At 35.5% G+C, this 12,028-nt stretch overlaps 2 protein-coding genes across 2 annotated transcripts; one reads left to right on the forward strand and one right to left on the reverse strand.

Moving 5' to 3' along the window:
- Positions 1–70: 70 nt before the first annotated feature.
- Positions 71–2,234, reverse strand: LOC105687636 (DNA primase small subunit). The gene is made up of 7 exons (XM_012403429.3): positions 1,920–2,234; positions 1,692–1,842; positions 1,442–1,617; positions 1,174–1,372; positions 884–1,094; positions 393–774; positions 71–308 (listed from the first exon to the last, which is right to left on the reverse strand). The coding sequence occupies exons 1-7, from the start codon at positions 2,020–2,022 to the stop codon at positions 289–291; spliced, it is 1,242 nt and encodes a 413-aa protein (XP_012258852.2). The 5' UTR covers positions 2,023–2,234; the 3' UTR covers positions 71–288.
- Positions 2,235–3,476: 1,242 nt separating this feature from the next.
- LOC125500694 (ionotropic receptor 21a-like) lies at positions 3,477–4,929 on the forward strand. The gene is made up of 2 exons (XM_048654303.1): positions 3,477–4,062; positions 4,136–4,929. The coding sequence occupies exons 1-2, from the start codon at positions 3,477–3,479 to the stop codon at positions 4,927–4,929; spliced, it is 1,380 nt and encodes a 459-aa protein (XP_048510260.1).
- The last annotated feature ends 7,099 nt before the right edge of the window (positions 4,930–12,028 follow it).

Below are 12,028 nucleotides of genomic sequence, written 5' to 3' on the forward strand. Positions count from 1 at the left end.
TATGGATTCTTTTACGCATAACTAAAATTCGTCATGATATTTTCTTTCTATAATTAGATGTGGAAAATAATTTTTTTTTAAAAGAATACTTGTTTTGTTTATTTACGTATGATACAATAATAATTACTTGACATTCTATCAATCCAATATCTTTTGTAGTAAGTATAAAGTTTTATTTACGATTTAATTAATATATAATATTTCACTAAGTTTAAGAACATCTGTATGAATGCAACTGAGAACAGAGTTTTAGTCGGTCATCAGAAAGTATTCTCATTCTTGCCGAAACTAAAATTCCATCAAGATGTCTGCAAAAATAAGTGAAAAAATAAAAATACAATAATATAGGAGCTAATCATCTCAGAGAACTTGTTCTAGGATTAATTACTTACCACTATTCACGATTTTCTGGCCTTTATACGTGTACTCTAAGTTCCTCAAGAATTCACGAAAAATATGAATTGACTTGTTCAAGCTAGTTTTTTTATAATCTTTAATTTTTTGCGTGATCTGTCCTTTCAATATGGTGTTTTCTTTTGAATCGTAAACATTGATTTCCTCGATTAACAAATTTATTGTTGGCACAGCCAGGGGATTGAATTTATCAACTGCTTTAGGGTTGAATGGCACGCTGACTTTTCCCGATTTCGGGTGAACACAAAACGGAGATTTTAATAGATGATTTATTCCTTTAGTAACATTGATATCCAATCTGGGATATGCATATTGTATCATTATCTCAGCTAGAAGATTTTGCTGGCGACGTCTTTTACCCTTAAAAATATATTAATGTAGCATTAACAACTGTAATTCAAGCTTAAACTTTCGAAAGTCGAAATAATCATAATTTTCGAACGATTGGAAATATTTATTAATAGTTTACCGAATGCTGCTCTGACTCATAGTAAGACTTGAAAGCTGCCCAGCGTTCTACACTAGTTTGATATGATTTGAATAGTGTTTTGACGTGCGTTCTCATTCCATCATCCAAGATCAATGGTAGGAACTTAGCGATTGCTTTCTCAGTGCCTAACATGTCTTGTTCTTCAACACACATAGGTACAAACAGTGGTTCTATAATATTTACTGCACGCCTAATAAATGAGAAGCAACTGTATCTCATTGATACTAAATAATTCATTGCATTATTTAGGAACAGAGATAAGTACTGACCGGATAGAATGATGTAGCGTATGCCCAGGAAAATTGACTTTTTTCGCTGTCAGTTCTCCTCCAATTATGAGTTGTAAATATTCAGCGATACTACTACGAACCATAGAACTTAATTTTCGTGCTGACTCATCGCATACCCAACAATGTATTCCTCTTCTTCCAGAAAATACCCAGAGTAATTGATGGAACCCAAAGTCCTCTGAAATGAAAGTTACATCCTTCATTTTTTCAAATATAAAAAAATCTCAACCATTTCTATCTTGTGCACCTTGTAGTGCTAAATCTAGGATTTGGCAAGCAACTGCCATAAACTTCCAGCATTTAAGGCATAAATCTGCCCCTGTACAGCATGTTCTAACATCGTCATAATCTGACATGTCTATATCAAAAATCAGCTCTCTCTCAACAGCTGTGAAATTGGAATATTTTTTTTCATCCTTTGGACTGCAAAAAAAAGATACCAATGTTATTCAGGTTCTCACATATTTGATTTTACGGCAGCAGAGTTAAAAACTGACCAGACATTGTAGATTGCGCCGATATCAATTTTGAATGGTACTAGACGTTTGCATTCAAGCTGTAGTTCTTCTTGAGTGGCAAATGACCGATATCGTATGTAAACATCGTCTTTCACAGTGAAAGAAAACTCTCTACGTGAAAACAAGTCGGCTGAAAGAAAAGAATGTTTAAAGAAGAGCGAGCTCATCATATTGGTTTTTTAAGTGAAATGTAATTGACATTATTACGATTATTGTAACTCAGCCACTTGTAATAATATTGGAATGGAAACAGCCGTTGATAGTAGAGAGGAAGAAGATCCCCTAGATTTTCCACTTTATCCTTAGACATGGTTTTAGGTTACAAGAACGGTTTTTTTGAAATGGTGTAATATTAATTTTACAGCAGCGTTGTCGGAGTTAATCGTAAAACTATTACGTCTAGTGACTTGTAATGTGATCCCACTTTATTTTCAATTTACAAATTTGGCGAACAGAAACTGAATGAATTCTTATCCCATACAATGCTTCCCGGCTTTGTTTCTTCTACTATGTCTTTGGCGCGATATTTTAGCTGTCAATAGTGACCGAAGCGACGTCTGAGTTTGACAGCCGCAACTAACACGGAGAGCTGAACAAAACTGAAGAACCGTCAATGGTGAAATTTATGAATGAATCTGGTGGCCTAGCTTATGATTGGCTAAGCGTACTACGCGTAGTAATTTCCTGGAATTAACCCTTCTACTACATTCATTCTGTGCTACCGCATTCCTCCTTTGGTGTTTCGCTTTGACGTTAGATGGCGATCACTGTACTAAATGTTAATAAAGCGTCAAAACATTTATAATAAAAGTTGTACAAAATAATCAAACGAATTATTTATTCCCGCACCAATTTCAGATACGACGAATTTGAACGTGATAATGACAATAATTTGAAAACTAGCACAGAAATCAATTGCAGAGCACGCTTTTTCTTGAATAAAAATAACATAGTTTTGAAATACTGCCTATTTTGAAAATTATACGTACGATCGGTAATGCTAAAAAGCTTTCAAACCAATTATCTACTGTAGCGTATTTTCTTCTAATAACTAGCGATTTCTAAAGTTGCAAAATGGAAAATGGAATCGCAAGATAAAAACGACAATTTCGCAGAACACATTTCTACTCGCATTGACGGATTGACATCCAGTCTCGAGGTTCAGTGGTTTCGTACCTCGTCACCTTGTCGTACGTTAAAAATACGAAATACTAAATTGTTTTTGAAAAGCAAATTAACATGAGGTTTACGTTGATATCATTACCGTTGGTGTTCAATCTAATTCAACTATGCCGATCGGTAGAATTGTTGCAGCATTCTTTTTGGAAACATCAGATACTTTCATCTAATACTAACAACGCTAACGATCTTCTCGGATTATTTTGTCAAAATTTAATAAATACCCACAATTTCCGTAAAAAGGATTTTGGGCAGATTATAATAAGCGGAGCATCCCTTTACGAACTACAGCAAGTTCGAACGGCATTTAAAACCTACCCAAATACAATCTGTTCGGATTCAAAATTCTGTAAATATAGCTGTATTTCAAAAAAGAAGAGTTTCGCTTTCTTTTTTCTAAACGATCTAAGCGAAACTACGATCAAGAGGAATCTAGAAATTATATCAGCCTGTGGAACATCCAATGTTCTATTCATTTACAAGGGTATCGTTCGGGCTAGTGATCTACTCTCGTTTATCCAGTCAACAATTTTAGAACGACGTGTGCATTTTGAATTTGCACTAATTGAAAGTGACGTTGTTAAAATGTACAAACCTATTTGGGTAGAAAATTGCACTGTAGTAATCACGGAATCTTTAGTTTGGCGGCGTGGTACAAAATTTAACGCTAATTACCAATGGGATATTGGAGGATATGATGATCTATATGGTTGTCCAGTTGTGATTGGCACTTTAAAACTTCCGCCGACGATGGTGATCGAGGAAAATGAGGAAGGGTTGCCAGTCATAGTGGGCGGAACTGAGGGAAATTTGTTGCTAATTATAGCCGAAAAACTGAACTTCAGCATAATTTTGACATTTCCACCAGATGATGACGAACTAAAAAACTATTCTCAAAAAGCAGAAATAGTTAACCAAGTTGCTTCTCGAGATATCGATATAGGTATTGTTCGGTTAGGTCTAAATAATAAAATTCAAAACACATATTCACCATCGTATGTCTACGATACCGAATGTCTGACATGGGGAGTACCAATTACTTATGAAGGCTTCTTAAATATACTGTGGGTGGAATTTGATTGGAAAGTTTGGATCCTTATTGCATCGGTATTGGTTATAACTGCAGTGATTACATTCTTCTCCCATCACAAAATAAGTTCATCAATAAAGGGTACGAAAAAATTACCATATTTCAAAGATATTCATATTAATAACTCAATTCTTATTTTCTTTCTTGCTCATAGATAACCGTAAAAAAGTGGAATTTACGGTGTTGCTTCTCGACTTGATATCATTAAATTTGGGAGGCAACGTGATTTATTTACCAACATCTAAAGGAGGAAGATGGCTATTATTGATAGGCTTATTTTACGCACTTATAATAACAACGGCGTACAGGAGTTCATTAGGTTCTATTTTAACGGCTGTAAAAACTTTCCCGACAGTTAACGATATGGAAGGCATTGTTAAGTCGAATTTGAGCGCTCGTGGTTCGTGGTACAATTTTAAAATTTTGCAAGCTCAAGCTGAGGAAAACGATTTGGCATTAAAACTGGTAGAAAAGTACGTGATCTATAATAATGCTTCTGAAGCGATATCAAAGTTACATTCCGAACACAACTTTGCTTATCTTTCACGAAGTTCTAACTTGTATTACGAAAAACGTAGGATTCTGAAAGCTGGTTATACTGTAAATTTCAACATCCTTCAGGAGTGTGTTTTAAATTATCAAGTCGTGATGATTCTGAGAAAGGATCACTACCTTCTAAGACCGATAAATCGGGCTATACTTTATTTGCAACAATCCGGTATCATGGATTACTGGCGAACTGAGTTTAACAAAGAGAAAATCGACAGAGAAGATGCTGATAGAATTTCAAAGATAAAAATACTGACTCAAAGATTTTACTCGTTATTTTATGTCTACTGTTATGCTCTCATCTTATGTTCACTTGTATTTCTCGCGGAATTATTTTCCCTCAAATTTCGACCTAAGAATCGACGTCAGCGTGCCGTTCTGGTTCGATGTAATCAATAATATTGATGGAAATTATAGATTTATCCGAATACAAACGTTATTAATAATTACTATGCAGTGTGGATTAGCATAGTTTGAAAGCACTGAGTGAAATAAATGATTACATGTACCATAGATAAATTATATCTATGCATGTACTATTTTTTGTTCCTTTAAAAAAATGACTTAGGGTGAGAAAAATGATATGCAGCCAGGCAAAAAGTGACCGTAATTTTCTATGGATTTCCGATCATTATATGTGTAGACCTTGCGTGTCTTTATCTACTCGTCTATCTGCAACGAGCAAAGTACTCGGTAAATTCATACTTTACTATGAAACCAAACCAGTTATAGGAGATTCCTAATGGAAAATCTGTTTCATAGTTTTTCACAACTTATACTAGTGATAAGTTCTCTGGGCGCACAGTGTCGAATATTTAGAAGATCACGAAATATTGTAAGATAATTGAAGCATATAATAAAAATATATTATGAAACATCATTTCCTCAGCAGATACTAATTCATCATAACGTGATAATTTTTGATGATCCATCAAATTAGTCAAACATTCCTCATTTACTCCTGATGTATTTCTTACCCAGCCAAAAGCAGATTCTGGTTTATTAAGCTGTATTCTCCTTTTGGAAATCACAATCAGACTGAAAAAATAAGAATAGTGTGTTGACTTATGAAAATATGGAAAATCTTCAAAAGGACGCGTTTCCATAACCACCCATGAACATATTGTACGTTCAAGAGGTAGCGTCCACAGCTCGTTTCGTTTTTTTTTTTTTTTTTATGTATAGTGGAACGATCGCCAAGAGCCCTATGCAAACCACTAGCTGCTCGGCAACCCCCGGCCAGTGGAAAGGATTCTGCAGAGAAATAGAAAATACGAAAAAATAAATGGACATTAAAAGCACAATACGTATGGCAATAATGCAAGCATCAGAAATGACAGAGACATGAATTTTAAATTCTTAAAAATTCTAAATATGCACAATGAAACTTACACGAGACAAAACGCACAATCACATAAAACATTAACATGCACAAAACATGGTATCACATTGATTATTGAGCACAACAGAGAAACAGGTAATAATCATTAGTACCGAATATACATACATATATATCACAATGTAATAAGATTCAAATAATGAGAAATATCAACTGCTTCGATGGAAATTCTGAAAAGAGAAATAAGAATTGTCAATTCAAATGTAAATCGTGAAACCTATGAAAGAGAGAGAAATGATGTCAGATAAACTCAATAGTATCATTATTACGAAAAAAACAGAAAAATTTGAACTACAAGTAATAAGATTGAGGAACTGCATAAATGGAATTCCTGAAAAGAGAAAAGAGTATTGTCAATTCAAATATGAATTATGAAACGTAAAACAGAAAAACAATCAGTAATTTATTATCACGACGATATAGTATCATTATCACAAAACAGAAATCGAGAAAGGTCGGGATTAAGTAATAAGATGAATAAACTGCATCGGTGGAATTTCTGCAAAGAGAGATAAAGATTGTAAATTTAAACATGATATGAAACCTAGAACAGAGAAACATGTATGATCATTTCAAGAATATCATTAACACGAAATAGAAATAAAAGAATATAGTATGAAACGAAAAAGAAAATGAGCTAGTCAGGTTTCTGAAACACAAATTAAATACGTTAGTCAAAATTTTGTTGATTATAGAATAAAGACTTTGGACAAGCAGGAAGCCATTCAAATTTTCGGATTTCGTTATTCTAATAAAAAAGGTAATCAAAAGATTTTTCCCCCATCAGTCTTTCTCAAACTAAGGATCTGAAAAAATGGAGAGTTCTCTTTCTGCAATCAGAAAGCAAACTGGATTGGTAGCCTGCAGAGACAGCCTGTGAACAAAATTTCATTAGTATTAAAACTGAGAATCTGACAAAATCTTGATAGTTCCTCGCGAGTTTTGATTCCTGAAATCAGAAAGCAAACTGGATTAATAGCCAGAGACAGCCTGTGAAGAACATCTCATTAGTATCGAAACTAAGAAGATGAAAAAAAAAACGGAAGGTCCTCTAGGACTTTGGATTTCTGAAATCAGAAAGCAGACGGGATTAATAGCCAGAGACAGCCTGTGAAGAACATCTCATAAGTATCGAAACTAAGAAGATGAAAAAAAAAAAACGGAAGGTCCTCTAGGACTTTGGATTTCTGAAATCAGAAAGCAGACGGGATAAGTAGCCAGGGGCAGCCTGTGAACAACATCTCATTAGTATTGAAACTAAGAAGATGAAAAAAAAAAAACGGAGGGTCCTCTAGGACTTTGGATTTCTGAAATGAGAAAGCAGACGGGATAAGTAGCCAGGGACAGCCTGTGAACAACATCTCATCAGTATCGAAACTAAGGATATGAAAAAAAAAAAAAAAAAAACGGAGGGTCCTCTGGAAGTTTGGATTTCTGAAATCAGAAAGCAGACGGGATAAGTAGCCAAGGACAGCCTGTGAAGAACATCTCATTAGCAATAAAACTAAAAACTGAAACCTAACATCTGTAAAAAACTTTGAATTAGTATTGAAACTGGAAAAAAAAAATCATTGATTAGGACCTGTAAGAAAATTTTATTAGTGACAATAATAACGAAATAATAATCTGAAAGGTGAAAATTTTGATTAGTATCTTACAAATAATCGCGTGGAACTCGAGTACCACGCACAAAAGGTTGCGATAGTACTCGATTCCTTACAATTTTTCGGCTTTTGGGTTTAAAACACATGAAGCGTTGCGATGCATGTTTTAAGCGCCAAGTCCGCGCGCATACGAGTTGCAGCGACGGAACTTGGGTTTTTATTTCTCTTTAAATTCCTGAAAGAAAATCTCTCAATACATATTCCCGCCACCAAAATCAGTCAAGTATTTAAAGCGCCTTGCAAGATGGCAAGTCACGCTAGTTATTGTTTTTAAAAATTTCTTAGGACCCCTAAGGACGGCACAAAACATAAATTGAGCAAACACAGATTGTGCGATTCCTCGTCCTCGCGCTATACCCGCGCGAGCAGCGTCGGATTTGGAATATTTTTGCCAATAGCAATCGAGGGATGCAATTTAATATCGCATCCTCCGATTCGAATTAACAAAGGGAATGGAGAGGAAAAGGGTAGACGATATACAAAAAATTTTTGGCGTGACGGTCGGCGATCCTCTTCGACGCGACGTTTTCGAGCTCAACGTCCACCTCACTTCCATGCACCACGGCTGGTACGGAGAGCAAAGCGGACGTATTTTGCCCATTCCAAGTGACCACAAATATTACAGGCAACAAGAGATTGAATTTAATTCTTCAGGTTTGGGTTTGTCAATTATTGAAAGACAAATGATCTGATCCATTCGATCTCGGCAAAAAGATCGAAAAGACCACGTGAGCAAAATGTTATTTGACGTTGGGAAAAATCGAGGAAAATATTATAGAAAATAAAATAATGCAATTTGATACGAACTCTCGTACTTAATTGATCACTTGGAATTGCTGTGGAAAGAAAAAACGCAGTTCCGATTTCTTGCCTACCCATTTTTCTCAGCCCACACCCCACCCAACGGTTAAAACTATGATTCGCACACTCGCATCATACACGCACCACAAACACATTCCAAATAAAAACCCTACGCGATACATGAATTTACCTATACCTGCCTTTCACCTATATTTATCCAAGAAATGATTTTACTGACGAAAAACTCAGATTCGTACTTGCGCCGGCGCACCAAAACGTTCGTTTCACATTCGTTTTGCCATTTTTATGGCAACTGAATCTACAGAAAAAAAAATATTCAAATATCTCAACCAAAACATTCATTCTCACTCGTATCTCACATTCATTGCCGTGGTATCTCGTTCAGAAACTTACTGTCGACCTGTTGTGTGTATAGAAATTAGAGGCTGCCCATGCCCCGGCCAAAGCCGTAAATTATTATAAATTTTGAGAGAAAGTGTGTTTTTTATCGATCCGAAATTGCTTAAAAATTGAATGATTTTACAAATTATTTAATAGACTAAAAAGTATTATAAATGCGAAAATGAATTTGAGTCATCTGACAAACAACTCTATTCATTAAGCAAAAAAAATTAAGGGCTGTAAAATATGTGTAAGGGAAGAAAATTCCTATAGTGATTAGACATCCTCGCTCTAGTGAATTTAACTATCGCTACCTTATTGTAAGCTTATACGGTTTTCAATTTAGTTAAGTGAATTCAAATTTTGACCATGCAAATAAATGAAAAATATTGACATTTAATTCAAAATTGATTCAGCTGATCGCTGACTATTAAATTGAAACTGGATGGATTCTGATTATTCGCGAAATCTACTCTAAGCAATTGCTGATGTACCTGAAAAAGCTGAAACTATGGCAAAGACCGCCATTCGCCCGATAAAATATTGTTGCCAATCAGTGATCAACGCAAACGAGATCGATCACAGGAAATTATCGACGGTCTTCACCGTTGCCTATGAGCTACGCACTCTCGGACTCACAAAATTGATCGAAGATCTTATTTTTTTTTTAATAATAGTTAATATTCAATTACCTGATTGCTCAAATAACTGATAAATTAAATTACCAACCGACTGATTCGTGGATTATCTGACTGATTGGTTTTTTGTAAGAATTTTTTTATTTTTTACTCTACAGAGTGCAGATGCGCTGTGCTCAACGACAACAAACCCTAAAATTACCTGATATAGAAAACTAGGGTACCGCCACGCCAAGTAGTAAAATGGGGGAAAGGATAAACAATACAACGACTCCAACGCCAGCGTTCACCATCGTGTGAGCTGGCAAAGAAGTCGAGGAACTTCAAATGCTGGGACTCACCATCGCTGCCGGTACCAAGACCGGACCCGAGCCGGTTCCCAGGTCTCGGGGGTCTCGGATTTTACCCGGAAGTCTCTGCCTCCCTGATGGCTATAGCTGTGTAGTAGGTTGAGAAGTCGTAGGTGTTGTAAGATGAAAGGTCGATGCGATGATGCTACGAAGGCCGGTGCTGTAAGAGTGGTTAAATAAAGTTAATTAATGGAGATCAAAAAATTTTTAATAAGAAAAAAAAAACGATTGAGAAAAATTATAATTACCAAGAATTATCACTTCGATTTGTTATCGATTATCGATGCTCAGCCAGACGATGAGAGTTTGTTCTTGTGAAGCGAGAACGTTGGACTATAATACAGGTTGAAGAAAAAAATTATCATGGTCGATTTGCAATAAACAGACAAGATGATCTAAGGAATTTTAAAAGAATGGAAAAAAAAATATTCAATTTCTAACTCACCATATTTTCTAAAGTCAAGGGAGATAAAATCCGGTCTCAAATAGCTTAGGGATTCTCATCCTTAATGTGGATGCAAGTTGCACTAGCAATGCAAGTGTGTAATTGCAGTTGCAGTAGCTCAGGATACTACAATTCAAAAAAGATTTTCTAATAAATGTTCTGGTCGCAAATGAAATTGAGGAAAGAACGAGAGTCGTAATATACTGTGTTTACGATAAAATAACACCCAGGCGTCCCAAACCCCATGCAATAGACCGCAAAACAATAACTTGACCTCTGCGCGGCTTAGTAAACACAGTGAATACAACTCTTGAATGAGCTGATGCTAGCGCGTCGCAGTAGTAGAAAAATAAGAGAACTCGAGTTTCAGAACAAAGAAATCATAGATTTAAATCGAAATATTAAAAGGCAAGCACATTTTTTTTGTTATCTCAAATTAATTGTCCCAACTAATCGTAGTAAAGTCGACGCATAAAGGAACGTGACTACTACGTGAAACGTTTAAATGCGTCTAGGTAGTGAATAATGGTAAAAGACGTCTCAGAGTAAAGAAAATTTGGAAACACCCAAGTAATAAGATAAAAGAATCTTCGATCTAATGCGCAATATGAGCACGACCTAATAAGAATTTTCATAAGTAGCTCAAATGCGTAATTAAATCGTCATATTCCAATACATGGTAAATGGTTATACATGGTAAAAATGCATGGTAGAATATTAAAAAAAAATTTCAAAATAAGAACTGACCTTCATTCGTAGTAAAGGAATCGATGATCTGGTAGAAGTAGTTAGCAGATTTTTAAATGTAGTTTTAATTAATCGTAGAGACGCTTCTGCAGAAGCAACAGGTAGGAAATTTTTCATAGTCAATATCTGCGTAGCGTCGAAGTACTTTGATTTATTATTAAATAATTTTCAACACGATTATTGAAGGGTTTATTCGTATCTGGATTTAGGCGGATAAATTAATTAATTTTTTGGATAATTATAACGCAGTTTAAAGCCCCGTGAAACACGAGGTATTTGAATTAGCAGCGAGTTGCGCAGTTCCGAACCGCATGGCTTGGAATACGGAGAGGAACTAATCTCGAGGCTCCGATCGCTTTCCCCACCCCACCAGGTTTAGGCGTCGCGTCCAAGCATTCGTCGAATTAAGGAGTTCAAAATATGCTGAACATACATACACACATACATACAAAGGCTCTGGAATAATAGATAACGAAAAACTGACTCCAGCTTTGAATACATGTTTATTTGAAGATGGATTTTCTCTCATTGAACTAAATAATTAATTTAATAATCAGCCTTTCATTAACTAAAGGCTCTAGTATCGCCTGTACAGAATTTTGCAAAGGAGAAAACGTAATCAAAAGTGATAGTAACGAACTTGGCTAGAGAATAAAGATGCTGATGATTTTTAAAAAAATACCCACCAACTAGAAATAACTTTTCAGGGAAAAATTATGATGAAATTAATCATCATTATCAAGTATAATATGACAATTGAATATTATTTTTATCACTACGATATGCCACGATTTTCGGCAGTTACGTCTGTTCGTAACAACGATCAACGTTGCATTCGGTTTACCGAACGTGAGTGCAGCAGCGCCTGATGCACTTTTTCTTGCACAGCTCGAACGCTATGCATCTAGCGTTGACTGAATCTTCAGTCAACGCATCTAGAGATAACTCTCGAAGACGCGGAAGCAGCGTTGCTCAGCGTCAGTTTCTGTTACTACATATTTATTGTAATCCAAACCCTGACCTAGCCAAATGCGTACCCTGTTCTTCGTATC

This window comes from Athalia rosae, chromosome 4 (assembly GCF_917208135.1).
Source record: "Athalia rosae chromosome 4, iyAthRosa1.1, whole genome shotgun sequence".
NCBI classification, from domain to species: domain Eukaryota; kingdom Metazoa; phylum Arthropoda; class Insecta; order Hymenoptera; family Athaliidae; genus Athalia; species Athalia rosae.